Source organism: Motacilla alba, chromosome 7 (genome assembly GCF_015832195.1).
Source record: "Motacilla alba alba isolate MOTALB_02 chromosome 7, Motacilla_alba_V1.0_pri, whole genome shotgun sequence".
Classification (NCBI taxonomy): domain Eukaryota; kingdom Metazoa; phylum Chordata; class Aves; order Passeriformes; family Motacillidae; genus Motacilla; species Motacilla alba.
The window spans coordinates 37,598,787-37,626,601 of NC_052022.1; the positions used below are offsets into that span (position 1 = coordinate 37,598,787).

Here is a 27,815-nt window from a genome sequence, read left to right on the forward strand (position 1 = left end):
GTCACCCCGTGGGATGTGGAGGCAGGTCCCCACCCCATCCCTGCAGGACAGGGAGTTTGCAGGACCCCCAGCATCAGGGGCTGGAAAATAGGGCCCCATTCCATAGAAACAGGGCACGCTCTCGGGTGGGGGGGGCTCGCTGCCTCTGCACCCCGATGTGGGCACAGAATCTCCGCAGCCTGGCCACGGAGCTGGGAGCGGGACCCCAAAAACCCCGGGGTGGGTGTGGGGGATTATGCTGGAGGGGTGCTGCAAATCCAGCATCCCCGGGGGCAGGGGGTGGCGTTCACCAGCTATCTTTGATTCGAGGTGCATTCCCAAGATTTTAGTTAAGTGTAACATAAAACTGTGAAAGTTTAGCGGGGGAAAAGCCTTCCTCCCACCGACCTGGCCGGCCAATCAGGAGGGAGCCCCGCACCTCCCTCACTTCTGACAACTATTTAGCAACTGAGCTCAGCTAAAGTTTCCAAAAAGTTAGAATAACTTCCTCTCTCCAAGACCTCAATTTTTTTACACAACCTCGGTCCTTGAAATAAGAGCCCTTCAAGCAACCTGGAAAACGTTTGGTCAGCAAAAAAAAAAAAGAAAAAAAAAAGAAAAAAAGAGTCCTCCTGTTTTTCCAAAGGATCTGTCTCAGGAATTTAAAGCACATTTAAGACACACACACACTCACATAACATAAGGAGGGGGGGAAAGGCTCTTCCCCTCCCCTTCTTGCAGAAAGCATGGAAGAAAGCTCCAGTTCTCCTGTTTCCCCTGTGGATAGCTTGGGGACCAGTGAAGAGGAGCTGGAAAGGCAGCCAAAGAGATTTGGCAGGAAGAGAAGATACAGTAAGAAGTCCAGCGAAGATGGCAGCCCCAACCCAGGGAAGAGGGGGAAAAAGTCCAGTCCCAGCTCCCAATCTTACGAAGAACTGCAGAGCCAGAGGATCCTGGCCAACGTCAGAGAGAGGCAGAGGACTCAGTCGCTCAATGAAGCTTTTGCCGCCCTGAGGAAAATCATCCCCACGCTGCCCTCTGACAAACTGAGTAAAATCCAGACGCTCAAGCTGGCGGCGCGGTACATAGACTTCCTCTACCAGGTGCTACAGAGCGACGAGATGGACAGTAAGATGACGAGCTGCAGTTACGTGGCTCACGAGAGGCTCAGTTATGCCTTCTCCGTGTGGAGGATGGAGGGAGCGTGGTCCATGTCGGCCTCCCACTAGCCACCGCCCGCGCCGGGCCAGCCCAAGGGGTAGGTACCCGTTTCTCTTCTCCTGAACGATGCTCTGGGTCTGTTTCCCTCCTTTTGCCCTTTGTGGAATGCTGGGGATGCTGATGGGTTTGGGGTCGCTGACCTGGAGGGCAGCGTAGGCACATCCAGCTCCTCTCGTTCCCCCCCGTGCCGGAGGAAATTCAAATAAATGGAGCTTCCAGGAAGGCAAAAACGAGATCTCTCCAAAATTTTGGGGCGTGGGGGAGGGAAATAATAATCAGCATGCTTTTGTTCTGTGGGAATGGGGAGTAAGAGGGGGCTGGTGTTGAGAGCTGGGTGATGAGGGACAGAGGGGAAACCGTCACCGTGTGACATTTGCCAGAAAGCGCTGCTTCGGAGAAGGGCGCGGAGAGGAAAAGGTGATGGCCACAACAGGCTGACAAGGGGATCCAAAACAGCTGCTGGCCTGCTCTGTGGGTGTCTGCACCCCAAAAACCCCAGTGCTGAGCCCCGTGGTGGTCACATCCCCTCCCAGCTGGGGGGCCGGGGGTCAGCAGGACCCACGCGGGCTTGGCGACGGGTTCGCCCCAGGTTGTGTTTCCTCTTAAAAGAAACAAGCAGCAGATGTCGGCTGCAGTCCTGGGCTGTGCCCCTTCCCCCTCACACGGCAAAAAGCAAACAGACATAGGAGAAACTCTGCTAAATTTTTGGGTTTGTCCAGTTTCCCTTCCCCAAAGTGACGGTAAAGCAGTGGCTGGCATTAGGCGCAGTTTCTTATTTACTCTCCTCACCAAACCCTTCCTCGTCACTTTCCATTAGCAGAAAACTACTTCCTCTTCAGCTGCCTTTGTAATATTCGGGGAGGGAGAAATAAACAGTCAGAAAGGAGGGGGGGAAAAAGCCTTTTAATAACACCCTCATCTCCAGCTAATTAAGCAGAGCAGCTCTGCGTAGTGTCAGCTAGAGTTTGGGTCTGGCCGGGCGCTGTCTGGGGCTCCCTACATAAAACAGAGCCCTCAAACCCATTTCACCAAGCAAACACTCCGAAGGGACATTTTTCCCCGCCACCCTTGTGATGTAAAAATGAAATAATTTCATCATGTGCAGAGTTGAAAAGGAAAGTTTATCCAAGCCCATTGGCCGGACTTGCTTAAAGAGGCAAATCCATCTTTGTTCAGTCAGCAATGAACGGCCCCTTTGAATAAATAATATACAGAACCAAGCAAAAACTTGATGCAACTGCAGTGCCTCAGTTCAAAAAGGTAAAAAAAAAAAAAAGTGAAACCAGGACTTACTAGTGGCGTGAAACAGACTTAAAACCATTTTAGATGTAAATGTTTCGCTTGCATCCTGAAATGGTTTGGAATTTGCACTTTGGTGATGGAATTAAGCTCTTCTAGTGATTCCCCAAGATATGAAAAAGAGTCTCAAAATTGGTTATTCTGCCACTTGCACAAGCTGCCTGTTGTTCAGTTTTATTTAAATAGGTAACACTTTTTGTGGGGTTTATGGCCATCGCTGGCCTTCTTATATTTTTGCACATCGTGCCCCGATTTCAGCTGCAAAAATCCAAAACTGAGTGGGTTTTTCAAAAGCAAAACCCTCTGTTGATAAAACAGACAGCCTTTTCCCATGCTAATCTGGCTAAAAAACTGCAGCAAACAGATTAAAAAAAAACCAAAAAACCACACAAAAACCCAGGCTTCTTGTCAAAACCAGATGTAAAATGTCCCGAACACATATTTCTTCAGCAGTTTAGATTGGCTGAATAGGAAAGTGCTGGGCTGGAACAATGCATTGATTCTGTTGTTTCCCAAATGATGTGTTGCCATTAGCCAAGGATGGTTGGAAATCTGTTATCTAATACACAACCCTCCTAGCACACAGGGCAAAACCTGCCTTTTTTAGACCATGTTTTACACCCCACATTGACTAAATTATTATTAACATTGCTCTGATGAGGCAGACTTTATAGGTAGGTGCTCAGATTGTTCCTATCACAAAAAAAAAAGTGTGGATATAACAGAAAAATCACGATGCAGAACCAAACCCCGGCACATTTTGGTTTGATTTGGAATAAATCGGAATTCGGCTCCTTCGCCGTAACCGAGCCTCCAACCCAGTGCTCCGAGGTGGCTCTTGCAGAGGAAGATCCCAAACTTTGCCCCTTTCCCTGTGCCTGTGCTGTGCAGGAACACGCGTGTGGTTGGACTGTTGAAAAGGTTGTTGACAAATGGCCTGGTGCGGTGCGGTGTCAAATTCTGTCGTTTATGGCGACAGAAATTACGGCTGCCAGAAAATAAAAAATAAAACTGCAACGAGGTCCTCAAGAAACCCTTGAAAACAGGCAAGTTTAGTCGGGTGGTGGGACTTCTTATGTGTTAGAGGGGAGCAGCCTGTGCTGCCCCAATGGACAAAAAAAATCCATAAGAAATTGCTGTGTGGGTTTGGGATCAGTGCCTGCCTTTCCTAGGGAGTAGGAACTGCAAATGTGGGGTGGGCGCCGCTCAGGCTGGGCTGCCATCCTCCCTTTATCTGAGGTTTTGGGGACAGAGAAGCAAGGAAGGGTTTTCTCTTTGGAGGGAGGCTCATTCCCCTCTGGCTGCAAGCAAAACAAAAATCAGAGGAGCTGTTTGATTAGAAAATCAGAGCCCTGGGAACTGGGAAAATGCCACCTGGCCCCTGCGAACGTCAGCAGGTCACTGCTGCTCGCTCCCCTGGCCACGAGAGCTTTTCCTGTTCTGCTCCATGGAATTCCAGACAACCGACTCCGGGAGCTGCAGGAGAAACAGGCACAGATTTAGCACCTCTAGGACTGCAGTGGGATGTTTCAGCCGAGCCTTCCTTCCCCCCAAAATCTTCCCATCCTCACCGCCGGCACCTGCGCCCTTCCCCTTGCAGCCACCTTTCCCTTTTGCTTTTGAAATGTTGCACAGGCTCTAAACTGAAAAGAACAAATCAGGGGGGAAAAGTGTATTTCCTGATACTCCTTTTAGTAGGGATAAAACCCGTCCAGCTGGGATGGCAGGACCAGCAGCACAGCACCACAGCCCTGAGCCCCGCTCCAGTAACACCAGTCTGCTGCTCCTTCCCACTCACTTGGGACGAGCCCTTCGCCTCCCCTGGGCTGGCACTGGCGCTGGGAACCGCTGTTCCCACCTTTTCCATGCTGGAGAAGCCACGTTTAATGCGTGCGTTCAATCCAGAGCCCTCGTCCCATCGCCCCTTCAGATTTGCAGGGCTGTTTCCAGTATAAAACACCAGCATCCTATTTCATTTTCTCCTTAAAGGAGCAAACAGATGTTATCTCTGCTGGCCCTGGGAACAAAACTTAATTCTATAGTGTCTGAGAGCAGCACAGTTAACTGGGGGTGTAGTGACACTGGAACGAAGCCCTTTTTTGTCCCCAAAGCCCCATTTTTTTATACGCATCCTTCAAAAAATGTAAATAAGTTTCCTTGACAGGAAGGATTGTAAAGTTTGGTATTTACATTAATGGCCTTGTAGCGGCGGGGAGGGGTGGGGGTTTCATCTCAATGCATTTAAAAAGCCCAGCAAAATGCATTTTGGATCCTCTGTTTACGTTCGTGTCTTTCCTTGGGAAAGGATAAATCTGTTACCCAGCAGACACCAAGCACGCTGCAGTCAGCCAAAAACCGCTCAGGCTCAGGGATCTTTGAAAAAGAGGGTGCAAGGGAAATGCTCCGGAGAAGGAGACATGTAAAGAGACAAATCTGCCAGGGGCTAGACGCAAATAAATGAATTAGCCATCAGAAAGAGCTGGAGACACGCATGGCGGAGGGAAAATGCTGGATCGGGTCCGAAGGAACGCTTAGAAAAGTGGTAAAAACATGTTATTACTTAATCTGCTGGAGGCAGAGCTGCGGTGAAACTCCTATCGGGAGAGATGTGCGTTGAAGGGTCATTAAGGGAACAATCGAGGCAGACATTTCGGCTAAGTAGACCTAATTTGTCTCCAAATTAGTCATCCTCACACCGCTCAGCTCTGCAGAGCAGCCCTAATTTTCAAGGCATCCTCATTAAAACGAAGGGAGAGATTGAAACGCTTCCCCTGATCAACCTCCCCTCACATTCCTTCCTACAGTGCTTTTTGGGGGCATGTTTCCTGCAGCTATAGGTAGCAGTGATAAATGAGCCCTGCAGATCACAGCGGGCTCTTACAGAGCTGGGACAGATCCTGTAATCACCGCTGAGATCTCTTTTGGGGACATTTTATGTCACTCTTTCCCCCGGCAATATAATTCTTTTTATAGCCATAGCCCTCAGAATCATTTCCATGTGCTTCAGCACGACTTTGAAATCTCCGAGCCCAAACCCTCCAGAATTTATGTCTTGCTGGAGAGCTCTGGGAAGGGTTTGATGAGGCCACGAACGTGGAAAGGGACGGCACCAGAGCCCCGAAACGCAGAGCGAGCTGGAAACGCCGTCGGGGAATTACAGCTGGCTGGGGAAAGCAGATCTTTCGGGGAGCTTTTTCACCCCTCTTCCCAGCTTTTGCAGAAGATGGGGAAGGGGGGAGAAAAAGCAGATAATGCTCCTTGCAAGCTGCTGATCCCACCAAACACCTCGGTGGCTGCTCGCAGCTCCTGATTCCCTCCTTCAGGCAAATTTGGAAGTGACGAAAACCAAGAAACCATCCAGCTGGGTATTAGCAGACTCGTACTAATTAATGATCAGTTCACAAGAATTAAAACAGTAGAAATATTTGCCAGGCATTAAAAAAAAAAGCAAAAGCCAAAAAAAACAAACAAGAAAACGCCAAAACAACACTTGCCATGACGGCATTAATTAGATTTGTAGTTGTGGACGATGACCACTCAGCAGCAACAACTAATCACACACAAAGAGCAAATTAACTCAGCCAGCCCATAAATCAAGGCAAGGCAGCCCTTGCCCTCAGACCCATCCCTTTAACCACTTCCACACCAGGCCCAGCCGGTCCCCCCAGCCCCGATGTCCTTGTCCTTCCCCTGCCAGTTGCGCAGCAAAGATGCGGGAATCAGGGCTCTGGGAGCTCTTCGGGATGCGCTTCTCCTCCTGCCTTAGAGCGGGGCTTTGGGGGGTAAAACAGAGGATCCCTCCTTGAATTTTATTTGATATCTGCCACCCAGAGCCCAAGGTTGTCAGTGTTTAGCAGTAAGGTGTGTTTTCCCTTGGGAATGGGGGAGGAAAAAAAAAAATCAGTCTTTCTCGGTAACTTCAAGGGAAGCAGCATCAGGAATTTGGAGACAGGTTCCTTGCAGGAGGAAGGTGCAAATGGGACAGGGAGGTTTGGTCACCACTCCCATAAAAATGTGAAATAAGCTACAACAACTCCTATGCCCAGCTGTTAACAGAAGGCTCCAAGTGGCCATTGGATCCCTGAATTCTCCAGATTTGTTCCCTCACTTCTCCGGGTGGCTCTCCCCGTGGCCTGAGCCTTTTGGGTGGAAAAGATTTGTTGATCTAATACTCCAAAACGTGCGCAGGAAAGGCAGCATGGATTCTTCATCCCCAAACCAGCGGCCAGGGGGTGTCTGGCACTGCCCAGGGGCTGGGATCCACCTGTATCCAGCCTCTCTTTGTTATAATTATGTGATTTGGGATTTTAAATTTTTTTTTACACACGTGCTTCAGCAAGAGGTGGGATTGAGGCAGATCCACTCTCCCCCAGATCACAAAAGTGGTCAGACACCAAAACAGAAAATAATCCTTGTGTCATGCACTCTGTGGTGAGTCCCTCCTCTTCCTCCCATCTCCTCTCCACCTTTCAACCACAGCTTGGAAAACAGAAAAAGGAGGAGGTGGGGGCGAGAGAAGAGACAGATGTCCACGGGTTCAGCTTGAGGTCCAGTAAGCCTGGCCTAGCTTTAATTGAATTCCTAATGAGATAGTTTTGCCTTGTTAGCTGCCACCCCCAAGAAGCATTTCCTTAAGAGTTATCAGACCTGCCAAACACATGCTTTAAAATGCATGAATTGGGTTTTGGGTGAGTTTAGCCACCAAAAATCCTCGTGCAGTCATTTATCTGATTATGCCCTTGGTTTTAGCTGTTCAGGCCTCCTTTAAAAATCATATGTTTGTGCTTAAATGTAAATAAACCAAATTGCTCTGCTTAAATGGGGGAATCGCGGCTGTGCTGAGCCTCCTATTTAAAATAATTAGTTAATCCAGCTTGGAAAATTTAGGGTAGGGTGGGATGGAGCCATGGAGAAGCTTTCATAGAAAAAACAGTATTTTGGGTGTCTGGGGGGATGGGGGTCCCCAAGGCATTCACACCCAGCGTCCCCAAAACCAAGCTCCTCAACAAAATTAACCTGCCAGAGACACAAAAATTCAGATTTCAGGCTGACCCTTATGGCAAATTTTATGCACATCATGGTGAAATTTGCCTGTGTGAGAAATTCTGCTCCTCAGGCAGAACTCCTGTCTGGGAGGAGAAGCTCAGAAATGCGAGGAATAAAACAAATAAAATTGTGGACTCAGGAGGAAGGTGAACAGGGAGATGCTTCCCAGCAAACAACCTGGCATTGGTACCTGGAGATAAACCACCTTGTTAAGGGAAGAAAGGAGTTTATAGTTTAATCCACCCACACAAAACCCACCTGAGCCCGTCAGAAACCCCAGTACCATCGCCCATGGATGCTGTCAGGACCACACTTGCCCTGCAGCACAAAAATCCCACCCTGAATATGGCCAGGACAGAGATGTGACAAAATTTATTAACGATCCATTAATCAAAGGGGTTTGGATGAGGAAAACAGGTTTTCTATTTGTCCCAGCTGAGCACCTGCCTCCCTGTCCTTCTCATGTGCATCCCCCCGGGATGCCCAGCACCACCTCCACTCCACAACCCCCCAAAATTCCTCCCACAGGCACTTTTATGCCAGTTCTTGTGAGTTTTTCTTCCCCTGAACACACAGGTGAGCTCGCCCATCAGTGGGCTCCAGAGCACAGGATGGGTGGCAGGAATTGAGCCTCTGCATGGAAGCAGAGCATTTTCACCCATGGCAGTGCCTCTGGGAGTACCAGGCAATCACCCCCTTGGAAATTTCCCAGTGAGAAACCAGGGCATAAAACCACATAATAAAAACAGGCCGGATGAGATAACAATAGTTTTTTAAAAAAGCGTTCTGCACATAGCATATTAACTTGTACTTTTGCACATTGGACAAGATGGTTACTCTGCATATTTTAATTTATTTTGCTTAATTATTTTGCCTGATGAGCCCAGGAAACTTCTGATAGCACCAAGCCCTTTTTGCTGCAGTAATTGCCAGCGCGACGCTCCAGGCGCGGCCCCGCGATCTCCAAAGCCCCCTTCCAGCTCCGTGGGGGTTTGTGCACAGAACAACCCAATATTTTACAAGGGCTTTTTCACCCCTGACCACGAAAGGGGCTGTTTAAGAGATCCCTGGGATTGCCAGCACTAAATAACCTATTTTATACCAGATGGGGCTAAAATGTTTGCTGCCGGAAGGGAGCTGGAGTGGGAACGCGGCGGAGCGGCCGTGTTCTTGCCTCTATCGTGGTGTGACGAGCTTGCACTTGGGTTTTGGGACTGAGAAGAGGTTCAGGCTTTTGAAATTTTTAAATCAGCTTGCACCTCATGAACAAGGGAGATCAGAGATCCCTTTCCAGTGATTCCCTTGGAAACTTTAGGATCAAACAACCCAATGATCAATATTTCTCGTCGTAATGCGCGCAAAGGAACAGCTCACCGCTGCTTTCCCTGTTCACTCCAGGGAGGTTGGTGGCGGAAAGCACCTCAAAAAGGTGCTGTCACACCAAAACCACAATTCCAGGCACCCCCCAGGGCAATGCCATGTGCCCAGAAGGCTGAGGGTAGGGAACTGGGAGCTCAAAACACGCTGATTTTCAATGGGACCGAGTTAATCTGGAAGCTTTCCTCCTAAGCGCTGTTATTTTGTAAACCGGGCAATACTTTCACTCTCAACGAGTGGAAAAAGGTAAATATTTTAAAGTTGCTGAGGGAAACAGACACGGCTTTGAAAATTGTAGCTATTCCTTAGCTGTGCATATTCGTGGAATGGTAAGATTTTTCGGGCTAATAATGTCAGAATCAATTCATGGAATCATACGGTTTTTCAGGATAATCATGTCAGAATCAGAGAGAAAAACTCCTGGCCTTAAACACAACAGTCTGCAAATTTATTCCCCTTTTTTCATACTGGTTTATTGTTCTCACATATGCATCACTGGCTAATTTTCTGCTGCAATTAGCGAGGTTTTCCTGCCCACTGCAATGCCCGAGGTACGTGTACGAGTCTCAAGGACAATTCTTAGATCTGCCCGCTCACCCCTGCTCCTCCAGAAAATAAACCTCCTGTTTAGAGCACATTCCGAGCTATTTCCTAATGCCATCATTTCACCAGCTGTGAAATGTATTTTTGTCCCCCGAATGCTGTTTTTCCTTAATCTTTTGCTGAAATGCTACTGCACAGTTTCTCACACAGCTACAGCCACATTTGTGTTGTTTGAAGATCCAAAAGCTCTTTCTGGAGAGGAAATCCATAGGCTCCCCCCCCCGCCTTGAATTACTCATCCACTGCACTGCTCAGGCTGCCTTGCAGCCTCTCTGCAGCTCAGGCATATCCTTAAAATTGCACACAGGGCTAAAATATTCCAAAACCAGGGGGATTTGGGTCGTTTCTGAAAGAGGGAGAGGAGGAGATGAAGGTTTCCTGGAGCTGTCACAGTGAGCCTGGGCCAGGAATCAATGCCTAAAGCTTTTTGGGGGGAAAGCTGCTGGGACAGTTTGGGACCTGGGTGTTTGGAGCTGCTCCACTGAGGTGCAAACGGGGACAATGAGCCACTTCCAGCCCTGCAGCCACGGCACAACCAGGGCAGAACTCAGGAGAGTTGTCGGCACGGGGGCAAGCTTGCTTTTACCCCCACTTCCAGCTTCTCCCAGGGCCAGGAATGCCAAACTACCTCCAATCACAGCTCCAGCCCTGTGCTGGCACTGCTGAGACCCCAGCCCTTAACCCTGGTCCCCTTCCCAGCCCCTCGGAGCAGGACAGGAGCCCTGGAATTTGGGGTCTCCCTCTCCCTGGCTGCCAGCATCCCAGCAGCACGGAGGGATGCAGGGACACCAGGCTTTGCTCCAGCAGGTCCGGGAGGCATTGGATGGGGCTGGGAGGCAGATGAGGCTGCTCCATTTCCATTCTCTTAGGAAACTTAAGAATTTTTATAAAAAAGCAAGTGAGGATTTGGCAGCCAGCGGAGGGCGGGGATGCCTGCCAAGGCCTGGACAGCTGTACCTTCTTCACTAGCAAGTTGTGCGATCAGCTAGGGCTGTGCTGAAAGCCAAGAGGAGTTACCAGAGCTGCCACATCGCATTTGGCTGATCCTCCCTCTGGGAGACACCTTAAAGAAACAAACCCACCCCGACAGCTCTGCCAGCATCAGCACAGCAAAACCAGGGGTCACCCCACGGGCTCGGGGGGTTGTTCTGGTGTTCCCCCCCGCCTTTCCCCAATTTCGGATCCGAGATGAGGGGACAGGGGAGGAGGAGACTTATCCGAGGCTGTTTTTTCCATTTTTGCTTGCGTACCAAAGCCCTGGCCGCCCCTCCCGAGCTCGGCCGGGCCTTCCCGACGGCTCGAAATAACCCAGGAAATTGTGCAAAGCTGCGGCGGGCCCGGCCCGCCCGGCCGCAGGGACACCCGGCTCGGCAGCCGGCACCGACGGTGGCACTGCACCCCAGATCCTGAACCTGTGCCCTGCTGGCCTCCTCAAAACAGCAGCAGGGTCACAGCAGAGGGAGGGAGGGAGATGCGATGGGCCGGGAGGGGATTTGGGGAGCGCTGATGCGCCTGCAGAGCCCAGGCCGCGGCTGGGGCAGCCTCCCCTCCCAGCAGAGAGGGGACAAAAAGGCTCTCAGATGTCTTCTGAAACAGAAAATTATCCCCCCTTTCCATCGAGAGAAAAGCAAGAGATCTGCCTCCAGGTGTTACCCCATCCCTACATCTCCGAGCCCTTCCCAGGCTTGAAGATTTCACTTTAAGCTCATCACTGAAACAACCTCCTGGCCTCCAAAGCCTCCCCTCGCACAGCCTGCCACGTGTATTCCCATTCCCCTCACAAAGCTCCTTTTTCCTTGCAAACGTCTCCAAAAGCTCCTTCCAAGCACCCGTGCTCGCTCCAAAGCTGCTCTGAGGTCCCCGCTCGTCCCTCAAATAAGGTGCACAGACATTTCTGGCCACATTCCTTCATCTCTCCCCACCCCGGCAGCCCCAGCAGCAGCAGATTCCCAGGCTGGGAGAAGGAAAAGGTGGAAAACCACAGGAGCTGCTGACTCAGCACCTGCTGGCACGAGAGGGCAGGGTAAACTGCATTAAATAATCAGGCGGGGTTGGGGTTGCATCCAAAGAGAACATCTCTTGTGTGTCTATCAGGGAGCACATGGGATATCTGGGAGCAGCCAGGAGCTGTCTCACTGCCCAGGAAAAGGAAGAAGCAAATTTTGCACTGGGCACATCCCACATCAGTGATCACCAGGAGAGCAGACTCCCAGGTTATTTAATTGAGGGTCAGAGTGTGCTTCCACCTTGCAGTCACAGCTGCCTTTCTAAAAGAAAAACTCTTTTTTTTAAAAAAAAAACAACAACTCATTTCTCTGCTGTGTTTTCCTGAGTACGTGATTAACCCTGCCCTGTCCTCCTCTTAATAGGAGATTTTAAATTAGCTCCAAACAAAAAAAAAAACCAGGTCTACCCCATTCCTTTATCAACAGCCACTTCAACAAACAACCCCAGTTTTTAAAGATGACTCCAAGAGGGTCGGGCAGCTCAGTCCTTTCATGAGGGAAAACCACACCGAGCTGGCAAGCCAATTTGTGGCCTAAACACAAGGAACAAAACCTCCCAGGTCAGCCCTAATCCAGCAGGACAAGCATCCTCCAGAGCTGCTGATAGCTACAGAAGGCATCTGCCCTTCCCTCAGGGACTGGGGTCCTTAAAAATCCAAAGATTGGGGTGCATGAGAAGCAGCTGGACCCCAGAGAGATGCGGTGCCCACGGGGCTCCTGCAGCACCTCAGCACAGGCTGAGACCCCAAAAACTGCACAGGAGAGCTGGCAGGACCATCCTGAAGATCCTGGGGCAGGGAGAGGAGAGGGACAAGCCCCAAAATCTGAGAGATTTCACAGGTTCCTTAGAAGAGAGTGGCTAAATGCTGCTGGGCAGGGGAAATGCAGGGGTTTGGTGGGGATTTGGGAGTGAAAATGTCTCAGGCCTGCTTTGCTGCTAAGGAACAAGGGGGGTTCCGTAACTCCACACTGAAAAAAGGGGGGTTGAAGTGTCAAATTATACCCTTTTCTGACTTAGAGATGGGGTAATTGAGAGGCATTTTAAAAACTTTTATTTTATTTTTAGTCTGATAAGAAGAGTGAGACAGTATAGATGTTATAATTTATGCTACTGCAATCAGAAGTTAGCTATGTCTCTAAAGTAGTCTTATTTGTAAGGTTATTTTTTGAAACTTGTTTCTAGCTCTATTTGTCTCTCAATAATGCTTGTTTTATTAAAAATATTTATTAAATATACCCAAAAAAAAAACAAACCCAAAACCAAATCATAACCCACATACACATTGAAGCACAGCAAATTGCAGAGGTGAGGAGGGAGCCCCCAGCTTGCTCCCATCTGCTCTGGTCACCTCCAGCCCGTTTCCCACTGGTTTTGGCAGGCAGCAGAAGTGCCATGGGATGCTGGGGCTCTTTCCAGCTGGTGCCCCTTGTGGGGACACTTCCCAGCAGAGCCGTGGGGCTCTCTGAGAGGGTGGCACCTCTCTTGTGACCATGGACCATTTGATGGGACGGCAGCAGTGGGTTCTGCTCTCCTTGCACCCTCAGCCCACCCTGGGCTCATCTCCACCGCGCCCTAAAACTACCTTGCCCCGCAATTTTGGCTGGTGGATGGTGACTCAGTTTCCCTTCCAAAAAGCAAATATTAACTCTTGCAGTGCCCACCTTGCCCCTCCCCAGCAGGCAGGACCTTGTCAGCATGGGGAAGGGATTCACATGCCACCAGGCTGGATTTACATTCAGCCCTTCGTATTCCTTTCACAACTTCTCATCTCAGAGATCTGAATTGCAGATGTTGCTGTGCCTCAGATTTGGAAGGGGACAAAAACGGAAGGAAAAAGGTTAAGCAGCTCTGTGAGTCACTCCAATACACGACCTACTGTTGATTTAGAAACCTACCTCGGCTGTAAATACAGAATAAGCTTCTCTGAAGTGTTTAACCTCTTGTATTCTCTCCAGAAAAACTAATAAATGAGAGCAAAACATCCCTCCTGAGTCACAGAAGCAACAAAGCTGGAAAACCCTACCGTGGGTTCAGCACTGAGGATAAAGTGACCCAAAACAAGTGACCTAACGAGGGAGAGGGAAAATAAAAAAGAGGCATTAGTGGGGCAGATAATGAAGAGAGCAGGCTGTGCTGCTCTCTGGGATCTGTTCCAGGCAGCAAAGGCGGGGAAAAGCTTCCCAAACAAGCAGAGAGAGCCTGTGCCATGAATAAAATGAAATATAGCCCAAAGCAATAGCGGGACTCTGGCTCCACAGGCACCCACTTGGTGCACCCAGACTCTCCTTGGAGTCGCACAAGCTGAGCACACCCATCACAACCCCAAATCATTTATCCACAGGCTGCTTTTCTGGGGCTTTTGGGAGGCAGAGGACATTTCAGCCGCATCACTGGGGAAGGACTGGGAGAAGAATTGCGAACAGGAGAATTAGCTTTGAGACAGGTCTTGCCATGCATCAGTGCCAGCTCTGGAGAGGGCAAGCTGTGCGTGGAAATGTCCTGATTTCAGCTTTGGAAATGTCCTAATTCTAGCTTTGGAAAGCCCTGTGAGTTCTGGAAGGCAGCTGAACCATCCAACCCCCCCCTCCCCCCACACACCCCCCCAACTTCAAATATCTTGTTGAATCATCTTTTGTCTTCAAAGCAGAGGGTGTAGCAGCGGAAGGAGAGCTTTCCCTGGGATTTGAGGCACTGAGTGGGAGTTGAGAGAAAGGCCAGCATCTGCTGATCTCAGGGTACCACCAGGAGAATTCTGCACCAGGATCCCGAGGAGGTCACTTGGGCTGGAGCCATCCCGAGGCCTCCGGTTCGAGCAGGATCCTGCAAAGTGACCGGGGGGGGCTGGATAGTCCCAACAACCCCAGTGATTAAAGGGAAAGCTGATGAGCCAGCAGTTCCAGCATAAATCAGGCTGGCCTTAAATATTTAGGCGTGATTTAAGTCGGCAGAGCTGTGGTTCACAAACCACCAGAGGTTTCTGTAGGGATGGGGATGCTTTAAATAAAAATAAAAGTCACCGTTCTGGTCAGCACACAGATGTAAAACTCAGGGCAGGGAAAACTGCCTGAGTAGTGCTGTTGGATAATTCAGGCCCAAATACCTCTTGGAGTAATTTTCCTCCAGTTCCTCCCCATTCCAAGGCAATTTCCAGCCCTAATCAGACATGAATTGAGGCAGGATTCCAGAAAATTTATTTTATGCTCTTTTTTGCTAATTTAGAACTCAAAGATTATGTGCTCAAGCTTTTCCTACCTAAAACCCAGAGGCTGGAAATTTACCCGATTAAAAATACTACATTAACTGATTAATTAAGTTAATAATCTGTTGGGGTTGTTGATGAGCAGACTGAAGCCAAAGAGATTTATGGCCTCTCCAGAGCTGGGAGGATTTTGAAAGACACCAAGTTTTCTTGATCCTTTTGAGAATTCCAGCCTAAACTCCTATCCAGCAGCCTTTATCATTTAGTTGCTCTTCGGATCTCTAGGAAAAACTAAAATCCGTAACACACCAGAGCAGCATAAGTAAGGATGAAGCAGCATTGTCAAGTTTGGAATACACAGCTCAAGTCCAAGTGAAGGCACAAGTTGGTTCAGAGCTGTCCCCAAATGTCCCGGGCTGTCTCCATGTCTGGTCTCAGCTCCTTTTCCTGGCAAGGAAAATCCCATGGGCATTCCCTTGCTCAGCTAACAAGATTACTTGGCTGGATCTCACCAGGGAGCCAGGCAGTGAGTCCCCAAAAATTAAGCCCCTTGTCCCCAGCCCATGCACACAGGACGATCTTGGCATCCGTGGAAAAGGGGAGCAGATACCCTCAGAGGAGAAACAAATCCCCAATTCCTGCAGCCAGGGCCTGACTTTTGTAACCAGGCACTGGAGGAATAAACTCAGGTCTTTTCACCCTCAAAGATCTTTAAGGTCCCTTCCAACCCAAACCAACCCATGATTAATGGAGCAGAGATGGAAATCATTTGGAGAAGTCCAAGAACCTCATCCCCTGGACTTAAGGCCATCCCAAAAGCAGAAGTGGAACAGCCAAGTGAGGAGATGGGAGCAGAATGAGGATATCTCTGGAAGGAAAAGCAATGCCAGCAGCTCTCCTGAAGTGTCTGGAGCTGGCACTATCCTGCCAGCGTCCTTATTCCAACCCCACAGAGCTCAGGAACAGCATGCAAACACTTGGAAGGGAAGGAAGAAAGCATTTAATAAGTCTGAAATAATTTTCTTACAAATTCATTAGCTATTATTTCAGCTGTGTGACCTCCTGAAGGGACTTTCTAGAGGGCCAGATTATGCAGTCAACTGAAAATATAAATACGTATGGAGGGGGCAGAGATCACTTTTTTCAGCCAAACCGTGTGGGATGTCAGGTTATGTTTCCTGCCGGGGGCATCCGTGCACTTCCAGGAGGGGACGCTGGCCCAGCACTTGCATTTCTTCCACCATTTCAGGCAAAATCATCTCATTTATTGGTGTTAATTTCAATTACTGCTGCTTTTAGGGAGCCTTTAGCCTGAAGGTCTGTGCATAGATTCACACTGATAGTTACTGCTGGGGAAGTGCTGTACTGGAGGTGAAAGGTGCAGTGCACATACAGATACAGATCTTCCCCAGCCCTGGAAGTGTCCAGGGCCAGGTTGGACGGGGCTTGGAGCCTGGGATAGCAGATTGTTCCTGCCCATGGCAGGGGGTAGGACAACATGAGGTTTCGGGTCCCTTCCAGCCCAAATCGTGTTGTGATTTTATGGTATGGTGAGGCCCATCTGTGCCTGTGCAACAATGGCAACTAGAAATTTCACAAGAAAACCAAAGCATTTTAACAGGTAAAAAGCACCCAGAGGAGTGAGAAGCTCTTCAACTGAGTCACCCCAGACATCCTCCACACCCAGATATTTAATGGAATCTGGGATCACAGATGACCTGTCTGTTGTGTGCCAAAGCATTTGTGTGCAGAAACATTTCTCTAGACAGAGATGGATCCAAGCTTCCCCATTCTCTCCCTGCATTCAATCTGATTTCCTAATAAGCCTCTAAACCCTCATTTCAGTCACAAAATATAACACCCAGCCTCCTTCCCTTCACAAATATCACACGCTGGTTTAACCTGGAGAATTGGAAACTTAAACATCTTGTACTGCAAATATAAACCGTGTGTAAAACTCGGTTGTACAGAGCAGAAAAGCTGTTCAGCATCAACCAGAGGTTCCCTTCACCCCTGGAAACATCCAAGTCCAGCTTGAATGGGGCTTGGAAAAACCTAGTCTACAGGAAGGTAGACGGCCCGTAAAGGTCCCTCCCAACCCAAAGCATTTTGAGATTCCCTGAGCTGCAAATCCGAGCAGAGGAGCCCATCAGCAATTTCTGAGCAAGCCCCTGGCTCCCAGCAGCACCAGCTCGGCTCAGCTGGGCTCAGCTCTGTCCACAGCAGAGCCCAGAGAGGAGCAGCACGGCCAAGCTCCAGCACGGAGCCTTTGTTGGGAGCAGATGCTGTGGGGAGCTGCTCCTGCTCCCCCCAGAGCAGGGATTGCATCAGTGCCACAGGTTATTATCCCAGCGGGAACCTCACAGGGGTCACTCGCCGAGGCTCAAACAAGTCCAGCTTTTGCAGCTGGCAAACCTAAACAAGGGCAGCCAGCTGCTGCCGAGCTGAGTCAGCCGCGCTCGCTCGTCCACTTAACCCGTTCGTTTAATCACCCAAACCCCAAAACCTGACAACTGCAGACAGGAGAACACACATCTGCTCTTTTGCAGCATGACAGGCTGGAAAAGACCGTGGAAACCGATTTTCCAGGGCTTTTTTCCCTAGGCTGCTGAGTGCGTGCTGCACACAAATCATGTTCCTGGGAGTCGCTGGCTGGGCCGCTCTGAGTCAGCAGAGCATGTGCTAAAAACCCCAGCCGGCCAGCGGGGCGAGCAGCACGCACTGAAATATTGAACATGTGATTGCATCCTCCCCTAAACACTGACCAGCCGATCTGCCTGCTCCTCGAGCAGAACGCACTGAAATATTGAACATGTGATTGCATCCTCCCCTAAACACCCAGCAGCCGATCTGCCTGCTCCTCGAGCAGCGCGCAGTGAAATACTGAACATGTGATTGCATCCTCCCCTAAACACCGACCAGCCGATCTGCCTGCTCCTTGAGCAGCACACACTGAAATATTGAACGTGTGATTGCATCCTCCCCTAAACACTGACCAGCCAATCTGCCTGCTCCTTGAGCAGCACACACTGAAATATTGAACGTGTGATTGCATCCTCCCCTAAACACTGACCAGCCGATCTGCCTGCTCCTTGAGCAGCACACACTGAAATATTGAACGTGTGATTGCATCCTCCCCTAAACACTGACCAGCCAATCTGCCTGCTCCTCGAGCAGCACGCACTGAAATATTGAACGTGTGATTGCATCCTCCCCCAAACACCGAGCAGCCGATCTGCCTGCTCCTCGAGCAGAGAGGTTCCACCTCTGTGCGCTCCTTCCTCCGAAAATTTGAACTTGATGGAGCAAGGCTGTTTGCTCCCCTTTGGAAAGCAGCAGCAAGGGAGGGATAACTTTGTTTTAGCTCTAAAATCCAGAAGAGCAATGAAAAGGTGACACGGGAGCTCTGAAGGGGATAATTTATTGATAGGAAATGAAGAGGGAGCAGCGGCACAGACAGCGAGCAGAATAAAACAAGATTCTACAAATCATTAGTCAGTCATTGCTTCAGGAATTAAACCCCTCAGGGTGTTCATCCATGGGAGGGGAGGCTTTTGGAGCAGAGCAGAGGGTTGGGAAGCTCCCGGCACTATCCCGGCTGGAAACTGAAGAGGTTGTGACTAAGATCTGGCTCCCTGTCCTGCTCCCTGTGGTTTGCCTGCCCAACACCACCCATGGAGCAGTTTCAGGGAAGCCCATAAAGCAGCTGGCCAGCCCCATGACGGGCTCGAGGCAGTGATGCTGCTCCTGGGAGTCTTGGAAAAATGATTCATGGATGCTCAGAGCACGGATGGGGAGCGGGGGGAAGCGCTGACCACGGGAGGAGGATGGCAGCATCCAAACCCGCAGAAAGAAAGATAAAATAACCCCACCCTGGCCAGCCCCAGAACAAATTCACAGCCACTCTGCTTCTGCCTGCATCAAGTCCAACTCCTGGCCCTGCACCAGAGACCCCAAGGAGATGGGCACCCCCAGGAAGCCCTTGGGAAGAGGCTGGCAAGGAAAGGAGGAGGAAGAGGAAAAAGAGGGTTAGAGATGATTACAAACACCAGGGCAGGGAACAGGCTGAGTACCTTAAAGGGCTGGGGCTGAAATCCAGAGGGCTTGGTGTAAGAGGCCTGGTTTAAGGGTTTTAAACCTGGTTTAAATGGGCTATTCTGTGATTCTAAGCATGGGCAAAGCCATCTGCATGGAAGGCAGCAGCTGTAAAGTTTAGGAAAACAACCGTACTGTGTGGTACTTGCACTAAAGGCATGAAGAACTAAAGGCTGGAAGAACGTGGGGCTGAGGAGAGATGTGGGACTCATTTTGCCAGGCTTGTGCCCTGCTGGTGTAGCTGCCAGGCCAAGGAAAAGGGAGAGAAAGAGCCCCGGGGCGAGAGGAGATAAGGCATGAAGAGCAAGCCGGGTCTATCACACCTATTCAAATTCCAAGTCACTGTCACCATTCCCAGGGTGCCAAAAGCCCCAGTCCCAATGACTCATCCCAGCCCCACAAAATCCAGAGTGGCTCACTCCATGCCGAGGACTCCTTCCCCCGGCAGGATTGTTTGTCATATGAAATATAACTCCGTCTTCATGAGGGCAGCACCCTCTAACCCCAGGTATTTTAAAGAGTTGAGCAATTCTTGCCATAAAAAAAAGATCAGAGGGCCTTTATTGACTGCAGCAGGGTTAAGCCTGTTTATTCCAAGTGAGAATTTGGCCCCTTGACTTCAAGGAAGACATGCTGATTAATCCCAGATGGAGACCTGGCCAGGCACAATCCATTCCCAAAGTCCTGGGGCTGAATCACCTCCATTATGGAGCTCAGAGCCCGGGGGTTACCGAGGAACAAGGAACAGCACCTGCCATGTGGGGAACTCTGAGGATGGGGCCAGGGAATTGGGATTGAGAAATTCAGGGACTTTCAGGGTGTGCCTTATAGTGGAGGGAAGATGCCAGAGTAGCATCTTTTCTCCTGCAGACATCTGGGAATGTCACCTGGGATGGGAGTCCAAAATCTGGGCATTGAGCACAGCGGGGAAGGAGATGGGGAATCTTCCTGGCTTCTTCCCACTGAGGGCTTCTTGTGGCGCTCTGTAAGGATCCATAAGAGTAAAAACAGGATTAAATCCATCCATGCTGCAGGGAAGCTGCCCCGGCATTTCTTTGGCAGTTTTGAGAAGCAAACACAGCTTCATTGCTACTCCAAATGCCAAGAAAAAGGATCTTTTTTCAGCAATCATCTCCAAGGCTAACTCGGGACAGGCAAGATTTTGCTTCCCAGAGTTGTGGGCACGAGTGCCATACTTTTTGCAGGAAAAGGTAAAATCCTTTACATATGTGCCTATGGAGAGATGGCAAAACTGTGGATAAACACCAGAATACACCAATTCCAAGGCTGGTATTGATGAGTTTTGGGGTCTTAAATGCAGAGGGGGTGGTTCCTCCCCCACCAGGGGCAATTTTTAATGCAGGGGCATTAAAACTTCACAGCTGTGGGATGCCACTGTCTCTGCCCCAGATTTGCACGGTGCAGGCCAGGGGGACTCTGAGGGCTTTGCGTGCGGAGGAGACTCCTGAGAAGGGGGAAACGCCTGGGCTCGCAGCTCCTCGCTCCAGCCCGGCCTTCCAAGCTGTTCTTGTGAGGGCCAGCATCTGGAGCGGGGTGGGAGCCGAGGATTGATGGGCAGCAGCACACATACAGCTGTGCACATCTGGCCCGCAGGTGTCTCAGCTGCTTTTTGTCAGGGACATGAAAAAGCACCCCGAGTTCCCGGGCCAGTCGTACCTGTCCCGTGGATTGTTCCCAGAAGCCCCCAGAATTCCGTGGATTTTGTGTCTCTGCCTTTTAGTGGGTGGCCCCAATATTTTTTTTTCTTTGTTTTTCCGTTATTATTTTATTTGAAAGAAGGAGTTTAAACCCTAGATGCTTTTAAAACGGGGGGGGGTTTGTTGTTATTAATTCCTCTGGCGTTAATCCACGCAGCTGAGTCAGTCATAATGGATGGCTGTCATCCTTTCCCTGATTTACTCCTAGGAGTAGAGGTTACTACAGAGCCTTTGTGCTGCACTGATGAAAAAAACTGAGGCTGCTCCTCCTTATGCTCAGCCACAGGTACAGCCAGACTTGCTCCCAAAATATTTAATCTGTGCAAGGACAAGCAAAGTGGGGAAATGGAGGGAAAGTCTCATCCGTGGGGTAGGAAAATCCCGGAGCATCCCACGGGGATGCTGCTGCTGCTGGGGTTTGGGAACTGCAGCTGCACACAGGAAAGCTGTGAGAGCAGAGGAGCTGCTGGCTGAGCAGGCCAGACCGACAGAGTTCCCTTGGAAAAAGAAGAAAGGCACAGATGTATATGTTTATTTTTAGAGAAGGTGTCTTTCCTAGAATTTGTATTATTTTGGCAGGAGAGCTGAGGGGGTGGAGGAAAGGTTTCCCTTTGGCCAATAATATCTGCTCTCCTAAAACGGGGTGGAGGCAGGGGGGTGTTCTCACAGCCCAGTTCATATCTGAGTTGTGTTTATCCCTGCAGAGGCATAGAGGGACCTGAGACCCTCTGTCTCAGTGACTGCCAGCTTTGTCCCAAATTAAATTAAATTAAATTCCCCCTCGGGCTGCCAGCTGTGTCTGTGCAGGGTGGGATCTGTCATTGTGAGCATCTCAGTGGAAGCGGATGGGCCACCTGTGACAACTCCACCCTCCTTCCCTGGTTTCCAGCCATTCCCACGGCTTTGGCCCCCTTTTGGGTGTGCATTTCAGGCAGTGCCTGCCCAGAATTGCCAGTGCTCTGGCAGCTGGAGCCCACCTGGATCCAAGAAGGCCACAGGATGTGGGATCCAGGAGGCAGAGGAAGGTGGGATGTGGCTGCTCTCTCCCTTGGTGTGAGCCTCAGAGCCGCTTTTTAGGGACACATCAGCGCCTGTGCAAGCTCTCCTCCCCAGCCTGGCTATTTCCCTGGAGCTGCACCAGGAGAACGCCTCATTCCCTGCCTTTTCCCCACTTTGTTCCACACTTTTGTCCCGTGGCTTTTTGGGGAAGTGGATTTGAGCCAAAGAAAGTGATGATAGCCAGGAGGGCCGGTGGGGGCCACCTCCTTCCCCTCCTTGCCCCCAGCCCTGGCTCAGGAGATGCCGCTGGTGTCCCCCGGTGCATATTCCCCCAAGCCACCCACCAGGCAGCCGGGCAGGCGTGCATCTCTTGGTTCTCCCAAACTCCCAAACTCCGCTGCTTTTCCCTGCTCCAACTGCTCATTAGCGGCTTCCGCCCCTCGGCAGTTCCGAACCGCCATTCCAGTGATGTGCTGCCAAGGTTTTCAGAAGGGGGCTCCCACAAACCTGCCTCCTCCTCCAGCTGCCACCAGCCCTGCTCGGCCTGTGGAGGAGTGCAGGGCTGGGGGAAATGCGCCTTTTCTGTTTAAAGGTTTTTTTTAATGCTGGTTTAAAGCTGGTTTTATATTTGTTTTAACTTTCTGGTGAGGGAGGGATGCAGCACCTTGGGGCCAACATTCCTGGCTGCCCAGATATTGCTGCAGGGAGGCAGAACCTAACAGAGAACATCTGAGCATCCTAGCAGCAAAATGCTTCACTTGTCAGCATTCCCTTCTCCTCCCTGTGGTGAGCGCAGGCCCACAAGACTGGTTTTAGCTGGGCTACGACCTGAAATGTTGAAGGATTGGCTCCCTCTAGGTGTTTTGGGCCCCAGAGTTTTTCCATGGGAAGTTGTTGAGCCCACAGGTAGAAGCCACTGAATTCTTCTCCTTGGTGAGCATCCCTCTCTTCTTCTCGAGGGGTTCTTTCTGTCCAAGGCCAGGTTGGACAGGGCTTGGAGCAACCTGGGATAGTGGAGACTGTCACTACCCATGGCAGGGGGTGAAATGAGATGGTCTTTAAGGTGCCTTCCAACCCAAACCATTCTGGGATTCTATGGACACCAATAACCCTTCTTGCAGCTGTGTGAGGGGGGGAAACAAAAAATATTTAAATCAAAATTACGGAGTAATTTCTGGCAATATGTGAGAGGAGCACTCACGACTGGAGCTCTCTGTCCACTCCCTAACCTCATGGCCGTGCTCCATCCTGCTCCAATGGCTGGGAGCACACCCAGGCAGGGCTCTCCCCTTGGCTTCTTCTTGTGGCATCATCTCTTTAGGATCCTCCGTTCTCCCCGGACAGCGAGGTGTCAGCAAACCACGCAGTGCATGCACAAGAGGGTCTGGAGAGGGAGAAACAGCCCCAGGGGGAGGAGAAAAGGCTCCAATCTTCATTTCCTCATGCCACACACCCATCAAACTGCTCCTGATAACAAACTGGGGGGCTGCAGGGTACAGGGAGGATGTTTCACCTCCAACCAGCCTGAGCAGATAAATCTCCCAAGCCCTGCAGAGGCTGGGGTGAGTCAGAGAGAGGCTTCTCCCCGGGGCTCAGGAATGAGCCTCTGCCAGGGATGTGTTTTGAAATGGTTTCCCAGCTGTAAGATGCACATAATTGTGGCTTTCCCTTCATCTGGGAGACTTCAAGAGCGGATGGTTGATAAGGGTAGAGCAGCAGAGGCAGCACAGCCCGAGCCAGGGGGTCTGGTTTCAGTCTGTCCCTACCCGCAGCATTCGATCTGATTTTGGCTCTCTCTCCGCCCCCTCGCACGGACACAATTATCTGAATTCCTTTCTCTGCTGCTTCCTCCTCTCTGGAGCCTTGCAGCCTGGTCCTGCTGCCTTTTCCAGGGCTCCCTCCTTTCCTGGCGAGTGGAAATCAAGGGATTTCTGCTGGGTTTATCCTTTCCTGGTAACACCCCAATAATCAAGGGATTTCTTCTGGATTTAGGCTTTTGTGGTGGGAAACATCCCAAAAAAATCAAGGGAATTCTGCAGTTTTAAGGTGTGGTTTGTTTGGGTTTTTTTATTGCACCATCCAAATCACTAAATGGTTTTACATTTAAACAAGGACAGGCTTAAACTGAAACAGGTTTTACATTTAAATTAAACAAGCCTAAATTTAAATGAATTTGAGCAATTTAAATTTAAGCAAGGCCAGATTGGACGGGGCTCTGAGCAACCTGGTCTGACGGAAGGTGTCCCTGCCCATGGAATGGGATGGGCTTTAGGTCCCTTCCAGCCCCAACCCCGCTGTGAAGTGGCTGCCATCGATTCTGGCTCCAGGGACAGCTGAGAACTCCATGAAATAATTTGGGAACATCCCTTCAGCAGTGATCCTCCCAGTCATGGGGATGCCATCAGCAATTTTAGCTGTTTCCCACTCTCCCCATAGCCTGGAACAGCTGAGCCGTTTTTTCATTTGCCCACAAGACAAAAACAATGACAAGAAAGGAATCACCATTGGGCATGGAAAATTTTGAGTTCAAGCAGCAAAAGTTTTGGGAGGTTTCTGAGCAGATCACACCCCAGGGGATGCTTGGAGGCCAGGTGTCCAAACCTGACCATGGATCTTTTGACTGATCAGTGCCACAGGGCTTTTTAGAGGAGCCATTCCCAAAACAGCGAGGAATGATGGCTCCGGAGCTCAGGAATGGGATTTCAGTGATTTCCTAAAGCAGGAGCATCACCTTCTGTGCTGTAACCCAGCATTGCTCGAAGCTACTGGTGGGGCTATTCCAGAATAATTTTTTACCCTAGAAAGAGGAGGGATTCAGTGAGGAAGAAAATTCCTCTCTCTGAGTGTGGTGAGGCCCTGGCACACGGTGCTCAGAGGAGCTGTGGCTGCCCCTGGATCCCTGGAAGTGTTTAAGGATAGGGCTTGGAGCAACCTGGGATAGTGGAAGGCGTCCCTAACAGTGGCAGGGATGGAACAGGATGGACCTCACAATCCCTCCAAACCATTCCAGGATTCTATGAATGCCACATTTTCCTCACCTTGCCGTGTTTGCTCTGTCCTATCTTGTTCAGGCCTTACTTCTGAGAAGAAGCAACTCCACAAGGGATTTCTCCTTTCCTATTCACCCTAAAACGTGCCTGGGATTTAGGGCAAGAAAACAAAAAGACCCTGGGGGCAGAGCCTTTTTCCTACACCCTCAACTTTAAAAGAAATTGGGAAAGCTACCTTAAAAAATACCAAAACCTAAATAAAACAGCAAAACCCACCAAAACCAAAAAAACCCAAACAAACTGCAGCAGTTTTCCTGCATTTCACATTTCATTTGCACTCTCGGCCACATCACGGAAATGATTTCAATCCTTTTGTAATCAAACCCACCCCAATCCTATACAAGCAAAGGCCTGGGGACCTGTTGTGAAATTTCCTGCAGCCAGGGCCGTGCTCCTGCTGCCACCTTCCATCAGGCCAGCAGCTCCCTGCTCCTGTGGCATCCATGCTGTGCTGGGGAATGCTCCTGGTGGGGCTGGGAAATGCTTCAAAAACAGGGAAAAATGGATCAGCAAGGCCCCAGACAGAGGAAGCTGTGCTGTGGCAGGGCATTGCAGCTGAGTTCTGTGCTGGGTTAAGAGAAATGCTTGGAAATCCCCGAGAAATCCCAGGAGAAAGCAGTTCCCATCCCTGGAAGTGTTCAAGGCCAGCTTGGATGGCTCACAGAGGTTTTTGGGGCATTTTCCCTCTTCTTCAGCCCTTCCTTCTCCCTGCAATAGCCAAACAGGGCCAGGTTGCCAACACGAGGATCACAAACCAGATTCAGAGCCTGATTCCAGAGCCTAATTTCAGAGCGTGATTTCCGAGCACAGTTCCACAGAATCACAGCACGGTTTGGGTCAAAAGGCACCTCAAAAAAAAACCCCAATCCAGTTCCACAGAACTAGCATGAGGTGGAATATGGCAGAGCAGTCCCAGAGCTCTGGGAAATCTACAATCCACAGGGCAGGCCACCACCATCCCCTCACCATAACAGGGAGGAAAATCATCCCCGTAGCACCGAAGTCCTGTGGAATTCCCAGTTCTCCAGCTGGAGCTGGAAACCAGAAAGAACCAGTGGGGAGGAGAAGCCTCAGCAGCCAGAGCAGGGGGTCTCAGCCAGGGTTAAAGACGTCAGCTCGGCCCTGGGAGCAGCTTTGTGCTGAGCTCTCTGCTCTTGGGTGGGATTTTAAAAAAATCCCTGGAACTAGACCAGCTTTTTATCTGGTTTTACCTCGTTTTCGTGTCAGCCACATTCAGAGAAGAGCAGGGCACAGCAAAACCTCGTGTGACCATCCTCCACCCCTTTCTTCTGCTGGCTGGAAAAAATAATAAATAAAAAATAAAAATAAAATCAGCAAATTGCTCCGTGGTATCTTCCTCCTCCTTGGATTTTATTTTCCTTTCCTGGAGCCCTCCCTGGATGGGGAAAGGGTCAGCCTGTCGTCTGTCAGACGTGGGCATCCCCAAACCACCGGGAGAGGTGGAGCTCTCCTAAGTGGTCCTGGGCAGCCTGACAAGTCCCCTAGCTGGTCTGCAGAATGTGGTTGTAATTAGATAATTAATAACTTGGAGAGGGAAAGGAAAGGAAATCAGCTAAATGGGAGCTTTCCTCGGTGGGAGGAAATAATTATATCTGCTTTTTGATGTCTGAGCTGAGGCGGCTTTGCTGAAGGCAGGAACAGCACCTTGCCTGCAAAGTCATCCCTGCCCTGAGCAGGAGAGGGGATCCCACGGGCATTGCTGGGTCATGGAGTTTGTCCCACAGAATTTACCCTGCTCCTGGAAGTGTTCCATGCCAGGTTGGAGCAATCTGGGATAGTGGAAGTTGTCCCTGCCCATGGCAGGGGAGAGGAATGAGATGAGCTTAAATGTGCTTTCCAACCCAAACCATTCTGGGATTCTGTGATGTTTTGATGGATACATTGGTCCTGCCTATGGATTTACAATTTTAAACTCCAGCGCAAACCAGGCTGTGACATTACCAGACTCTGAATTTAGGCTGTCTGTCCAAAAGCCTAAGGAATTGTGCTTCCACTTGCTCCTGGCACACTGGAACTTGCCCAGTGCCTGGATTAACTCCACGCTGTTGGAACCAGGGGCAGCATTCAACACCTGGTGATGAACCACAGCCTGGATTTGGGGGGAAAAAGCCCTTCCCACACAACCTAGCTCAGAAAGATGTCCCGCATTTGGTGTATTTATTTTTCTTCTCTTTTCTCTTTTTTTCTTTTTCTCCAGACTGTCCAGTGTCTGCGACTGAAGTGGAATTGGGATATATCCAAGTTTGTAGCTTCTGAAACCTTAAAAACCTCAAGAAAACTGGTCCAAAAGACCCCTCTTGACCTCCCTCGCTCTGAACTCTTGCAGAGCATTTTAGACTGAGTAGCAAAACAGCACGGAAGAGAAGGGGCTGAGGCTTTGCAACATCTCTCCCCAGAACGACTGACCAAAGAGAGAAGGAGAAGCAACATTCCTGGTTGTTCATTGTTGTTGGGATTTTGTGTCTGTCTGTCTGTCTGTGCGTTTGGTGTTTTATCGCTAATTTTTTTTTTTTTTTCTGGAGACAATCTTAATTCAGGAACGCATTTATGAGTGAGGCATCTTTGGGTTCGAGTTTTACTTCCCCTTAACTGTATTCTTCTTTTTTTTTTTTTTTAAATTCCAAACCTGATTTCTTGTACAGTCATGGCAAAACTGGACCAAGGCTCTCAGCAAAAAGAGGAAAAGAAGGAAAAAAGCCCACTATGCCCCCAGCTCCCTGCATGAATTGTTTCAAGTACAGCCTGGATTACAGACTGCCTTCCACACTCTGCCACCTCTCCCTTATTGCTCCATGATTTGCTACCGCTCATCCCCTTCCCCCTTTTTTGATTTTTTAATTTTTTTTTGTTTTCATTTTCTGTTCCAGTGTATATGTTGCTTATTTGTTTTATTTATTGAGATATTTTTAACGAGCTAAGAGACTGCAATGTCGCTGTGTATACTGCTTCTCTTGCCAGTAAAAATAAAGATGTCATGCAGCTACCGAGGGTTTGGGATTTATGTTCTTGACTCCACAGCCCCCAGGAAAGGCTGAGACTCTTCCTTGTGCCCCACCATGTTTTGACACTCCCAGGGAGTGGGGAGATGGGGTGCAGAGCGTGTGAGCATCACTTGTCCAGGCTGATATCTGCAGGATGATTTGGCTTGGAATGGACCTTCAAACCCAACACCTTCCACTAGACCAGGATCTGGAAACATGG

General features: G+C 49.9%; 1 protein-coding gene across 1 annotated transcript; it reads left to right on the plus strand.

Moving 5' to 3' along the window:
• Positions 1-461: 461 nt before the first annotated feature.
• Positions 462-27,590, plus strand: TWIST2 (twist family bHLH transcription factor 2). Its single transcript, XM_038142715.1, has 2 exons — positions 462-1,237; positions 26,812-27,590. The coding sequence occupies exon 1, from the start codon at positions 726-728 to the stop codon at positions 1,206-1,208; it is 483 nt and encodes a 160-aa protein (XP_037998643.1). The 5' UTR covers positions 462-725; the 3' UTR covers positions 1,209-1,237; positions 26,812-27,590.
• Positions 27,591-27,815: the final 225 nt, after the last annotated feature.